This window comes from Nothobranchius furzeri, chromosome 17, assembly GCF_043380555.1.
Source record: "Nothobranchius furzeri strain GRZ-AD chromosome 17, NfurGRZ-RIMD1, whole genome shotgun sequence".
Classification (NCBI taxonomy): domain Eukaryota; kingdom Metazoa; phylum Chordata; class Actinopteri; order Cyprinodontiformes; family Nothobranchiidae; genus Nothobranchius; species Nothobranchius furzeri.
In genome coordinates, this window is record NC_091757.1 from 45,816,675 (window position 1) to 45,831,269 (window position 14,595).

The following is a 14,595-nucleotide window of genomic DNA, read 5'->3' on the forward strand; positions in this document are numbered from 1 at the left end:
ACACCAGGTCCATGCTGGCTGATCACCATCCTGAGGGCCTCAGCTGGGCTAACAGGTGAGTTGTGAGTAAATGATCTGCTGCAATGACAAGCAGACTGAAATAATTGGATCTCCACAAAAGAAAAAGTCATTATCAGGGACCTCCTCTCAGGCAGTTCTTGCTGTTGCACTTATTATCTCAGTCCCTCTGTGGCCCGTGCAGTTCAGAGGGGTTGACGTGTTAGCCGGCGGCCTTGTCCAAGCAACGCAGCGGCTTCAGGAGTCACTCGTTATTTTCTTGACTCTGGAAAAAATCAGTGGCTGTTGAATTAGTTTGTAACATCCAGGCGTGAACAAAGTCAAACGATGACTCTTTGTTTCAGTAAGAACAATTCTTCTGCTGATGTTTGCTCCTAAAGAAAACGTTTGCCTTCAGCTGTTTTTCTATGACTGCTTTCATATTATTTGAAGGTTTTGGAGATTTTACATCATGGTGTCTTTGTGGACCTACTCTGAAAGCCTTGGTTTGGATTGATAGAAATGTGTTTGACACAGAAAGTCTTTGATTAGTACTTTTAACACTGCAGATGATCTAGAATACAAACTTTTGTGTAATATTAGACATAAACATGTTAAAACACCATATTAGTGGTGCAGGCGTGTGTTCATGTACCACTGAGGCATCCGGTAACAGCTGATAAATCAGTAGGGGCTCATATGGTGATCTTTCAAGGATCCCATCTGGACGCTGATTTCATCATTTTAAATAAAACAAACAGCCAGTGGCACTTTTCCACCATTTTCCCTCCAGAGTCACAAAACAAGCTTTTCCTACATCTGAGGACGAACTTCTACACATGCAGCAGAAAAGTTTCCCATATAAGCTAAATCTAATCTAATGTTTTAAACTGCCAATAAGAATAACAGTGACTTTCACATCACATATTCACTTTTGAGACCCAAATGGTGCACCGATACTGTGATTAAAAACAAAAATCCCACAAAGATGAGCTTTGGCCACTGTAGAGATTAGACTCGATAAATGACTACTCTTGGGATCTGATCTGTGTAAAGGGATTTAAAAGCTGCTTTAGATAATCATATTTATACCAGCATCACTCAGTCTAACCAGTTAAAAGTTTTTAATGCTTGTTTGTTTTCTTAATGCTTGTTTTATTCATTTATTTATGCCCCACCCCCCAACGAGACAGTTTGATCCATTCATGATTTCTACTGAAATGAGGTAGAACCTTACGTGAACGAGGTCTGTGTAACATAAAATAATAGATGCAAAATTTGGATCCATGACCCCGACCCCCCCCCCCCCCCCCCCCCCAAGCCGTTCGCTCAACTATGGAGATAAAAACTTTTTTAAAATGGTGAGCAGCAGAAGCATATGTATTTTTTTATTCCGATTTTAATTCCGATTATTTCTTTACTCAAATCAAATCAACTTCATTTACAAAGCACTTTTCATACAAAAAATGCAACACAAAGTGCCATTAACTGTAATATTTTTATTTTTTTTTACAATTATGTCTTGAATAAATAAGATTAATATATGGTTGGATTGAACATTAATATGATTTGTTAACACTGGCTTTTCCTGGGGGGGGGGGGGGGGGGGGCAATTTTCTAGGGGTGGCCATGGCCACCCCTTGAGGGCACCCTTGCTAACCCTAACCCTAACTCTAACCTTAACCAGTTTATTCCTAACCCTAACCTTAACTAAAACTTATATCATACCTGTAAAACTAAAAACTAGTGAGTAGAGCTCTGTAATATTGCACTAAAGGAAGGACCAGCCTAATGTCACTGAATGCAGTCACTGCTGCAGCTAACTGCTCCCCACAGGGATGGGTTTAATGTGGAGATGTAATTTCATCAATGTGTGATGATGACTAACACGACTTTAACTTTAAATCACTTCAGTCACTATAATCTGACTCAGTTTTAGCTTCTTTGTCTGTGTGGGGATCTCAAAGATGATGACAACAAGTTGGGGGTGTCACAGCCTTTTCTCTCACGGCTCAGAAGATGGACGAGCCATTGTCCAGAATTTCTCCTTTAGCAGCTTTGGGAATTTAAAATATTCCCTCTTGTTATGTTCTGAACTGGTTCTTCTATTGTCTTTTCTTGCTAATGTTGGAGTCGTCTTTATAGTGGGCTAACCCCTATGTTTCACACTGCGGTTAATAGTCAAACTTTACACTTCAATGCAAGTTACTTTAACTAAGACAAAACAGTACATAATAGTACAAGTACAGGTACACAATACTTGGAAATTTGCTTACTCTGTACTTCTGAGCTATGTATAACCTTAGCAGCAGTAAATTACAAGAACATGTATAAATAATGTTTGCTTTTATCTTAGTAATAGTAACTTGCAGGTAACTGCATTTTATTTTGTATGCACTAGTGGCTCCAGCACACGATTACCTACTCCTGTGTACTTATTATTTTATGTGCAACCAGTTTGCATGATTTTTGCCAAATGAAGTGAACTAATCAGAGCAGTTAAGTTTCTAAATCTGTATTTATATAAAACTTTATATTTACTTGTGAGTAAAAGGATGTTTCTAAAAGCTGCTGGATACATTTATGCTATCACTACTTCTTGACCAGAAAGTGAACCACAACAGTTTAAACTCCTTCATGTGATCATCTTAGTTTAAAACTCTGGTATGAAAAGGCGATAGATGATATTTGTTCCTCCAAGAAAGGCTGGACCTTTTCATTATGAGGTATTAAACCAGCTTTGTTACTGCTCAGATTTCTGTTTTGTGCTTTAATTTGGAGATTAAAGCTTTTTGATAAGTGCATTTTAATGACAGCAAATTAAATGGCATCAGGTTGGTGAAGCTGTTTTATTTTTAGACTCATTTTATCTTTTGTTTGATTTAGAGGTAGCTTCATTTAGCCCTTCTGTTGAGTCAGGATGAAAGCCTGTTGAAGTAAAGATGTGTAACGGATGCATGTTGGTCCATATGTTTGACTGATCCTGAGTAGACAGCTCCAATCCTCCAGAGAGCTGTGTGTGAGTGTGTGTGTGTTTGTTTGTGTGTGTGTGTGTGTGTGTGTGTGTGTGTGTGTGTGTGTGTGTGTGTGTGTGTGTGTGTGTGTTCTGTCAAACTACGAGGAGACGACACAACCATTAACGGAGCCTCGTTTGATCTCGACTCAATTTCCTCAAAGTGTTCCATGTCATTTCCACTTTTCATGTCTGGTGTAAATATTTAATATCTGAATCAATAAGGTAACAGTGGATTTGTTTGGATTTCACTGCAAGCTTGGCTGCAGGGGTACGTCAGTCACAAATAATTCATTAGCGCAAAAGAAAGAAAAACTAATCTTGACGTGTGGACTGGCTTACAGTATTTGTCAGGAACAAATGAATGAGTAGGAGTTTATATTGTGATTAAATTAGCTAACTTCTAAAATGCCTACACAATAATATAAGTCTGTTTTATCCTATTAGTCAAACATTCAAGATAACAGAGTGTATGATGAATCATTTTGCTGTCATTTATGAGATCAAATTTATTGTGTTTTCATTCTAAACGTGCAATCTAACAAGTTATGGTATATTGTGCAACACACCTGCACAATCAGTCAGCAGCATCGTCATTATAACATTTTCATGTTATAATTCAAGATTTTAGATAGTTAAATTAGGATAAAATAGATTTTGCATTGTGTAAAAAAGAGCACTATCAATGTTGCACTTTGTTCTCATTTTCATTGTTTGCTCTTGAAACATAAGGAAGATGAACGATCAGAGAAAACCTGCTCCATGCTTTTAAAAGTCAATCTCCTTTAAAATTAAAACGCTCAAGTATGAAATTAAGTTTGTGTTGGAGAAGTACAACTGATCATAAAGTGCATTCGGTTAGAAATACGCTAACTTGTTTTACGCAGTAGCTCATGGAAGCTGAGGAAGCAGCATCACTAATCAGCTTTTTAGAGCTTCACCTCCACCTCTTCCACCTAAAACATAACAAAAGATCATTTCTGTTGTATAATAATTACCTATATGATCATTTAATGGTGCCCTAGCTCATCAAATTGTTTATAACACATAATCACCACCTCTTTCTGAGACTGTAGGATTAAAATTTCATCCCACTTTAATCTGCATTGTAGCTTTTGACCTTAGGTAAGCAGATTTATGGAGCTGAGTCTCAGCCACACTTTAATCTCTATAATGGATTTCAAATAGATGGCAGTAAAGAAACAATAATGCTCGAGTTACTTCAAAATACAATTCACCTCGCTCGCTGGCAGACGGGAATGGAACAGACACTAAAACGGTGGAGGACCCTCCCACTGACTGCAAATGTGGAAGGAAATAAGAATGTGTGTTTGATGACGGTGCAGAGTTTAAATTGTTAACATTCATGGACTCCCCCATCTTGACTCACGTAAGGGAAGGTTGTTGTTGGTTTTAGCGTCCAGGAAACAGCAGAGAATGTCTCTGCTGAGCGAGTACACCACTATCTGTATCTGTATCTGTTCAACCATCTAAATTATCTGTATCCGTATCTGTACTCGGAGTGGGCGTGGCCTAACCCGGAAATGGGTGTAGTTTAACCAATGCGTTATTTTAAGTCTGATCAAAAGTTGCTATGTGTATTGTTTATTTGAAAACTATTTACAGAGCAGCCTCAGAGTTGAGATTAAATGTTTTTAATCACAATAGTAAAGGAACTATTACAGAACAAGTTTTTCGCTAAAATCAGAACATTAATATTAAGTGCATGAATTAAGAGAGAGAGAGAAGAAAAGATCTTTTCTATAGCACCTCTCAAGATAAAAATCACGGGGCGCTTCACAAAAACAAAACATGTAAAATAGAAAAAAAATTTAGAAAATGATTAAAATATATTTAAAATGAGCAAAAATAAGACAATTGTGATTAAAAAATGTAAAGAAAGAGAGAGAGAGAGAGCAAATAGGAAAGAGGGAGTGGATCCTGAGGAAGAGGAGAGAGAGGGAAAAAAAAACCCAGACCAGAGCGGAGATAGTGACTGACACAGCACGAGCTGTTTTCAGCTCTGTCTTGTCAAATGCACATACTGTACGTTACGAAAAAAATAACTTTAAAGTAACTTTAAAAAGAGGCAAACTGAAGAAAACCTAGGGAGCACTGAAGAAACTTGAGCGACAGTGAAGCAAGCACAGAGAGATCCGTTACTGTCTGTGTGTGTGCTTGGATGGACCGGACGCGGACTGAGTTCCCGGTGCAGAGTGTTGGGTGTTGGGAGGGGCGCGCGTGCTATTTGACTGGCCAATCACAGAGCGTGAAGACAGTCAGTTACCCAATGAGGATTTTCCTTCAGCATGATAACAGATATTTACGAGTTTTACTCGTTTCATGCTCGTACTCGTCAAAAATGCTTTATGCGTACCGGAAAGCTAACTGTTAGCCTAGCAACTCCATAGCAGAACTCCTTCAAACTTGTGATGTTTGTAGAGATAAAACATCCACATTACAAGTCAGTGGTAGTGCTACATTGCTGTTTTCCAATCCGGGCCGAGAAGTCCAAATATCAGGAAGTAACGCCCGGAACACACCAGCTGCGAAGCACCGCGAAGCGGATCGCTCACGAAGGCGAGGATTTCCCATGAGCGCTTCTGCTCACGCCTACTATTTTCACTCTTTTACATAACACACATGTGAAACATCAAATTCTTCAGTTCTCTCTCTCTCTCTCTCTCTCTCTCTCTCTCTCTCTCTCTCTCTCTCTCTCTCTCTCTCGCTCTCTCTCTCTCTCTCTCTCTCTCTCCCTCTCTCAAAATCTTAAAATACAGCAGATCTGATCTGAGGTTTAGATACGAGATACTTTAGTTTGTATTGCCCAGCTGGCCTAACTTAAATTGAAGTAGCTGTCATTTTTTGCTCCAATAATGTTTATAGAAGATATGTGATGTTAGTTGCCTAAAGTGACTTAGTTTTCCAATTGTTTAGGGTGTGTGTGTGTGGGTGGGGTGGGGGTGCATTTGTATTGGTGTTGGTGTATTTTGGTATTAACCCTTTGATGCATGAATTATGAAATCTTCAACCATGATTTTTTAAACAATTGAAACAAATTTCATATTTACATATTTTTGTAACATTTAATTTACACAGTTTATTACATGTCCACCTCAGTGGACAGCGTGCATTCTGAAAATGAAATATGTTGGCTTGACTTACTGAAGTCCAAATGGAGGGGCTCAAATGCAATAAAGTCTTCAACAGCTGTGCTTAATAACAAAAATAAATAAATAACAACTCTGAGTACCTGTCCACTGTAGTGACCATTATGCATCAAAGGGTTAAAATCATATTTAGTTCATTTAGTGTATTATTGCTTCTCGTAAATACATTTAATATAACAAAAAAGCCTTTATTAGGAAGAAAAAACTATAAAGATTGTGCCTCTATTGAATGAGCATGGGGCAGCACCACCCAAAAAGTGCTCAGCAATATTCTCCCGTTGGTGTTTACTGAGTGAGTTAAGCTGGACTGGATAAATGCACTTTCCCACAGTAATCAAGAAAAATCTGTGAATAGTGGCCATTTAATGCTTTGTTCACTTGATTCTGTGGAGGGTCTCAGCAGCATGTGGAAGATCCATACACAGCCACATCAGCTGGTGCCTCTTCTTCATGCTGGTCACCAGTCTGGTCACATGTTGGTATCAACCAGGAGTCAACCAAAGTGGTGATGCTGGTCAACTTACCACATCAGCCAATCAGATGTCAGTCACACACACACATACACACACACACACACACACACACACACACACACACATGCGCGCACACACACACACACACACACACGCACACACACACACGCACACACACACACACACACACACACACACACACACACACACACACACACACACACGCACACACATGCACACACACACACACACACACACACACACACACACACACACACACACACACACACACACACACACACACACACACACACACACACACACACACACACACACACACACACACACACACACACACACACACCTGGCAGCACTTGATGCTCAAAACAAGCGTGAATGTGTGAATTGCTAATGTCAACAGGTAAGTTTTGCCTTTTTTTAGGACCCACATATTTAGCCGTGTCGCTCATTCCACAAACACACAATCCCAAAAAGGTGACCGATCAACAATATCAGTTATTGTCAACATAGAAATTGTCATCCAAACACAAATTTTCTACTTTTTGTGTTTAATTTAAAATATAATTTCCACAAAAGGCTGAGCTTCTATCATCCCTCTCACAGCAACAACACAGACCACCTCCACACGTTGGTGTGATTTTATTTAATTAGATGTGAAACAACGTTTTTCCTCATCAACTGATGAAAATGAATCAAGCGTGGATCAATCTCAAGTGTCACTCTGGATGGTGTTTGGGAGCTCACACCATCTGTTCTGTGAAATCTTCATCTTTGACTCTTGACACCGTTTCCAAGAGCCGTCAGGACATACGGACACTTTGACCTTTGACCTCTTCTGACAGAGTGATGAAGTGTGTCATTAACGTGTTTTTGCCTTCGCCTTATGAGTTTTGTGAACTGGAGGTTGTGGTTTCATTATTATTTTTAACAGGAAGACACAAAACTGCAGAACTACAGATCTGCTTGTGTCATAATATCTTTGTGCTGCATTATAATTTTCCGTGACGGGGTAATTACAGTTTTGCTTCTCCATGAAATGTGTCAGCTTGTCATTAAAATATTAATTTTCTTTTACTAATGAATTGCTGGACTAATTTAATGTTTACGCAAATTAGCGCAGGTTTTGTGTTGCTTGAAATCTGATGAAGCATCTCACAACATATCAAATTCCTCGTTCGGCTTCAAGAAAACATTCTTCATCACCCTTTAAGCTATTATAAGGACGTCAAAGAAACGCCACAGATCCTAATCCTGAACTGCATGCAGCGCTCTGATGAATTAGGAAATATTAAACTGTGTAAAAGCACATTTATCTGACCCACTTTGATGCATTTTAGTAAAATCACTTTCCAAGAGCTGCTGGAGCTTTTTCAGATTAGATTTCTTAATGAAGACTGAGGTCATAAATAATCCAACACATGCACAACCAGCAGGTGTAGCCTTTCTTTTGGGAGAAGCTCTGCAGACCTCCTAAGATTCCTGCTCCATTTTTCAGACGGGGCACAAAGAGGTCATTTATATTTGGGAGATTTTAGTTGATCAATCATGCTAATAGCTCATTAGAGCTAATTAGGCTGACATGTATATTCTGCAGTATAAATTATCAGAGGTGGAAAGATTACTAAAATTTCCTACTTAATTACAAGTACCAATACTTTGATAATTTTTTACTCAAGTACAAGTAAAAGTACTTGCCTACATTTTTACTCAAGTCAAAGTAAAAAGTATCGTAAATAAAATGTACTCAAAGTAAAAGTTACTTAGTTACATTTTTGTCGGCATAAAGATGGCTTCATCAGTGTAAAATCACAACACCAGTTCACAACACGCTCATGTGCACACACACACACGCTCATGCACACACACACACACACACACACACACACACACACACACACACACACACACACACACACAAACACACACACACACACACACACACTCACACACACACACACACACACACACACACACACACACACACACACACACACACCTGTTCCGACCTGTTCCGACGCTGCTACACACAATATTTATAATTTATTAAGCCTATAATTTGTTTTTACTCAGTAACGGATATGATTTAAAATGTAGCGAATTACTATTCTTTTTTAAAAACTTACTCGAGTAAAAGTAAAAGTACAGCTTTTAAAAACAACTTAAAAAGTATAAATACACAAAAAAACTACTCAATTACAGTAAAGTGAGTAAATGTAATTCGTTACTTTCCACCTCTGTAAATTATACACACAAGTGACAAAAAGGGCACTTTTGGCATCAAGGGTCTGACGCGGAAGGTGGCTGACCAAGCATTTGTTTTTGACGCCCTGGGAGTGAGAATGTGTTGGGCATTAGCTCTTGGCATCGCTGTGGGTGGGCATGAGCCAAGATGGGCAAGGCCATAAATGCAAATTCACAGTGTGACATCACAGTGTGAGGATCTTCACATCCTAGCATTTCACCATCTATTCTATCTTTCTATCAGAAGCAAACACAGGAGATCGGTGTAGAAGACTGTTTTCATGTTCAGTCTGCATGAAAACCTGAGCGTAACCGACTATACTCAGAAATAATAATTTCAAAATTAATTTTTCAGTCAACCACACCTTTAAAGTGTTTAAACTCTTCAGTGTTTCTCAAACGGGTAAAACTACTTAACATATATGTAATTTTCCAAATGTTACCTCCTTATAATAGATTACAAAACATGAAATGTCTTACAAGTGAATTAGGATGCAATAAACTCTGAGACTCAATAACAACACATGAGAAGATTTCTTCCTCCCTTATTCCATTTCCCAAACCCGAGCGAACATTCCAAGCGAGTTTCTTCCTCTCGAAGCCGATCTAGCTCCCTCCTCCTCACACAGCGGATGGATGCATCCACATCAGTTATTATTAACTCTATGAAGCCACAGACAGCCAGCTCAGATAGAAATAATAGCTGCCCTATTTACAACAGCTGTTGCATTTCATGTGTTATGGAAAACATCAGCATAAGTCAGAGTTGAAATATCAAAGAGGCAACCAAAGAGCCAATATGGGTTTAGCTGCTCTGCTGCTACATGTGTGCATTAATGTGCTTCTGTCAGAAACAAGCTAAACATCTCAGAGAGACTAGAGCCAAATCGCAAGCCACCCATAGGATTGTGTCTAATAACTTCATTACTTCTCTTTTCACTGACAGAACAAAATGCTGGTTAAGTGGATTCTGAAACAACAAAAGCATGACCACAAGCTGATAACACCAAGATTATGTTCAAATAAGGACTTCAGTAATTTTTTTGTGGTTTTTTTGAGTGAAATTGTGACCCAAAACAATCAACTTGAACAGATTTATATGGGAAACGAAAAGAAAAGCAATAAAAAACATCTTTTAAGACGTCAGAATGCAGTAGTGAAATTAGGGGATGGAAGTGTTGAGAAACCTCCCTGTCAGCTGATTGCGTTCACTGTTTGTGACAAAGCTAAAGGAAGCAGTTGATGCTGAGCTCAGACCACAACTGAGACAACGGCGCAGCAGGTCTGAACTACAGGTATAATTTTATTTATTAACACTCATTTAAGATTAAATATTTTTACTCTAATTACTGGAAAATGATGATCCATTTGGTAAAATGTTACTAATTTAATGTTTTCTTTTTTCACAGGTTTTTCTACAAAATGGAATTGGGGGATTATTACGTTGACTATGATGAAAACAGTACCTACATCTATCGCAACAACAATGACACAATATCTCAATCCATATCACTCACTAAAACCACCTCGGTACGGGACAGCGCTTGGGTGTGTCTGATTGTTGTCAGTGTGCTCATTTTCCTTCTGGGTTTCTTTGGGAACCTTTTGGTCATCTGGATTTCCGGCTTCAAGATGAAGAAGACGGTCAACACCACCTGGTACCTGAGCCTCGCGATCTCCGACTTCATCTTCTGTGCTCTCCTCCCATTCAACATTGCCTTCATGGTGATGGAAGAGTGGATTTTTGGTCTCTTTATGTGCAAGTTCGCCTCTTCGGTAATGTTCCTCAACATGTTCAGCAGCATCTTTCTTCTCATCATCATCAGTGTGGACCGCTGCGTTTCTGTTGTGTTTCCGGTTTGGGCTCAGAACCAGCGCACTGTTAAAAAAGCCTCCTTTATGGTTGTCATTGCATGGATTCTGGCCGTGGGGCTGAGCGTTCCCTCCATGATCTACCGAGACGTTCATAATAACTCCTGCTTCAACAATTACCCGTCCCAGGACATCCACAAGACCATCGCAGTGAGCCGCTTCATCACAGGCTTCCTCATCCCCTTCGTCGTCATCATCATCTGCTACTCTATTATCATCCTAAAACTTCGAAACAACAGAATGATGAAATCCTCCAAGCCGTTCAAGGTCATGAGCGCGCTCATCGGTGCTTTCTTCTTCTGCTGGCTGCCCTACCACGTCTTCATCCTTATGGAGCTAAACCGCCACAAGTATGACCACAATCTCTTAACAACTGGCCTTAAAGTCGGTACGTCTTTGGCAGCCGCAAACAGTTTTTTCAATCCTGTGCTTTACGTCTTCATGGGCAATGACTTCAAGCAGAAGTTCAGGAGCTCTCTCGTGTCAAAGATGAGGCGTGCGATGGAAGAGGAGGGCCGCACCACCAGTCGGTACCTGTCCAGATCCAGCTCAATGGACAACAGAGCTTCCACGCACATTTAGAGGTGGTCGGAACCTTCAACTTTGAATTTATGTGCTGACGTTCCACAAAAAAATGGGCATTCACAGGACAAACACACTTCTTTGCAGGAATCATACTGATTAATGTTCCCAGCAAATGTGATGATTTGTTTGGACTTTTTACTGCAGCAGCTGACAGTTTAGCCTCATGAACCCATTATCTCATCATTTTAACTTTTGTAAATAGAAGTAATGAAGAATCTTTAAAGTTTGATCTGTATTTTGTAGGAAAAAAAGCTATGAAATCTTTTATTTTGTTGTTTAAATAATTTTTAAAATAAGTTTTTAGAGGATCTCCAAGCATCAAAGCTAATAATTACAGAGATTTCTAAGGCTCTGGTGGGGTTGAGTCGTTTACTTTTTGGCAACGCCAAATTAAGGATGTTGGAGCTTTTTTTTTAAAGGCTTTAGTCATTTCTTTGTGAATAAAGTTGATAAAGTTTTAAAATGCTTGTTTGTAAAAATAAAAGGAAGTAAGTAGAACAAAAATGAGAATTAAAATCATCTAAAACCTTTTTATGCACATGTAGGCTTCGATGCCCCCCCACCCACCCCACACCCATCTACACTTTTCACCTCATGCAATAAAGGAAATCCTGTGGTTGCATTTACTGACACAGAAAACTTTTAGGGCAACGTCTACGTGTGTATTTAAACAAGTGAGGAGTCCGTCCAGTTCTGTTTGCACTCTTATCTACTTTGGATCAGAGTTTGTTCAAAGGGTTACTTTAATAATCAACTGGATCAACTATAAAGCAAAGTTGTTTGTAAACTGTGTTGTAAATGATTTGGGTAAAGAAAGAAAAGCTTTTTTAAAAATAATGAACTGTTTTAAAAACATTTAATTCTAAATGAAATGAAGTAAGTGCATTTATGTTTTTTATAACCTTATGATTTTAAAAGACTACATTTTAAGTTAAGAGTTCAGGAGTAAATTTACAATCCTAGAAGTGTTTTTTTATTCTATCATCTGAAGTCATATCAATCAGTAATTTCCCAGCTCACCTCTTTCGTGTTTCTAATATTGACCACATGTGAAAATAAAAAATAATTACTCTTTGATGGTGGCTGGTTTGAAAACTCATGCATGCAGTTCCCCTCAGCTCTACAGCTCTGCAGCCTCCATACGCCGCGTCTTCTCTCTCTCAACGATCCTTTGGGCCAAAAAACAAACCCACAGCCGCTAGAACAAACGTAAAAGAGCATTTGCATCTATCTGACTGTGAAAACAGACACTTTTACATGACATGAAATTAATGTGGGAACTTTCTAATTCTGCACTCCTCTATTTCTCATCATGAGCAAATAAATTCTTCCTGTTTAATTCTCAGAAGATATTTTCTTCCTAAAGCATTCATTATATCTGACCTTTATGTCGTCACCATGTTTGCAGAAGAATCCTGACGGATGAGTGCTCCAGAGATTTAAAATCTGCACGTGTTTTGTTTTTTAACAGCTTAGAACAGATTTTTAATAAGAAATTTTAAATTCTTCTCCTGTGACTTTATTTTTTGAGCTGTTGTCTAAGATGTGGCACCAAAGCTAAAACAGTCAAAAAAAGTTACTGAGGAAACAAACTTAAAGTGATAATTATTTTGAAGAAGACTTCTGTTGAAAGATTATGAACAGCTTGTTTAAATTGCTGCTCCCTGAACAGCTTTAGTTTAGAGAAATATAGACTGATTCTGATCAGGGTAACAGCTAGTGGAGGAGCCAGTGACTGAGTGAATTTCTGTTATTTAAAAAATAAAATCTCTATTTAGTTGTAACTGTTCATGGGAACACCTGACACTGCTGTCAGATTCAGATTATACAAATATTCTTAATGGAAGTGATACAAATCTTCCATTAATTTCTGCTGTGAGCGTCTACTGACCCTCTTTTGCTTGATGGACATCAAAGGAACTATTTACGTGCACTTAAACTATTTTAAGCTAGTCCAAAACAAGCTAGTTTGTACCTTTAAATTGCTTTTGTTTTCCATTCTCCATTGTTTATTTTTCTTGCTTAATACACATCGTAGCAAAGTTTTACATTGAATTGCTGACGTCACAGTCGCCACCTTCAGATTATATTTTTTGTACGTTCTTGCTGTGTTTGTCTTCTAATTCCATTTTTGGTTCTTTTTTAAACACAGATAAGCTTTTTCTTTACCTTGCTGACGGTTTTGTTTGCGGCTGCGAACATCTTCAGAGCGTTAGCCAAAAACGGACCTTCAGATTGTGTTCAGGATAAACAGCGGAAGTGACACCGGCGAGGCTCTAAAGATGGCCACTCTGTGATGCTGAAACTGTCAACAATTCAAGGTAAAAACTTTGCTACGCTGTGTATTAAGCAAGAAAACAAAAACAACACAAAAAAAAAAACAATGGAGATTGAAAAGAAACACAGGAAGAACATAACAAGGACTTGCTTCGTTTGTTGATTCCACCGTGAAATGGCAGTAGCATGTTGCATGACTGGCTGCACCAACAGACAAGAGTGTAAAGTCGACTTGTCTTTATAAAAAAAAACTGATGGTGACAGAGACTTTTAGCACTTCTTCTTGTGGTTTTAAAGACATAACCAAGTCATTTAGAACAGAGGAAAGAGCCGCAGCGAACTCCGCTTCAGACGCCGTCTTCGTTGTTCATGAGAAACTCAGCATTGCAGTGTGTGGCGTACGCTGCTCAGCGCTGATTGGCTCCTTTAGATTTCTCAAGGGTGGGGTTATTTGAATAGGAGAGCTCCCAGACCCAATGCTTCTCTTAAGGAAGTGAGCTATAGTAGCAGCCAGCCTAAACTAGCAAAAAATAATAATTTCAGTCGCTATTTTTGTCCTTATCTCATTGTTTATGTCCACTATGGCACACACACGTGATCAGATGACGTATAGGTGTAAAGAGTCACCAGTAAATGCGGTGGTGATACAGCATTACAGGGCGCAGCACAATGGTACAAACAAATGATTTTCTGTGCTCTCCTGGTAAAATCAGCTCTGTGACAAACAGTGAAAAAGTGTTTGCTCAGGCTTTTCAGTCGATAGTCTCCTCCTTACCTCCTGATCTTGTGGTGTCTCCTCCCTCTGTTATACTTCCTGTCTTCTTTGCTCCTCTTATCAACCCAGACGAATGATATAGTGAATAATTTCAGTATACAACAAAACCTCCAGTCACGTTTGGAATGATCTTCATGTTTTCCTTTTATTCTTCATTGAACTGAGTTGAGT

General features: G+C 38.8%; 1 protein-coding gene across 1 annotated transcript; it reads left to right on the forward strand.

Annotated features, from left to right (window-relative positions):
• Positions 1 to 10,106: 10,106 nt before the first annotated feature.
• On the forward strand, positions 10,107 to 12,717 carry cmklr1 (chemokine-like receptor 1). Its single transcript, XM_015972669.3, has 2 exons — positions 10,107 to 10,210; positions 10,325 to 12,717. The coding sequence occupies exon 2, from the start codon at positions 10,338 to 10,340 to the stop codon at positions 11,367 to 11,369; it is 1,032 nt and encodes a 343-aa protein (XP_015828155.3). The 5' UTR covers positions 10,107 to 10,210; positions 10,325 to 10,337; the 3' UTR covers positions 11,370 to 12,717.
• The last annotated feature ends 1,878 nt before the right edge of the window (positions 12,718 to 14,595 follow it).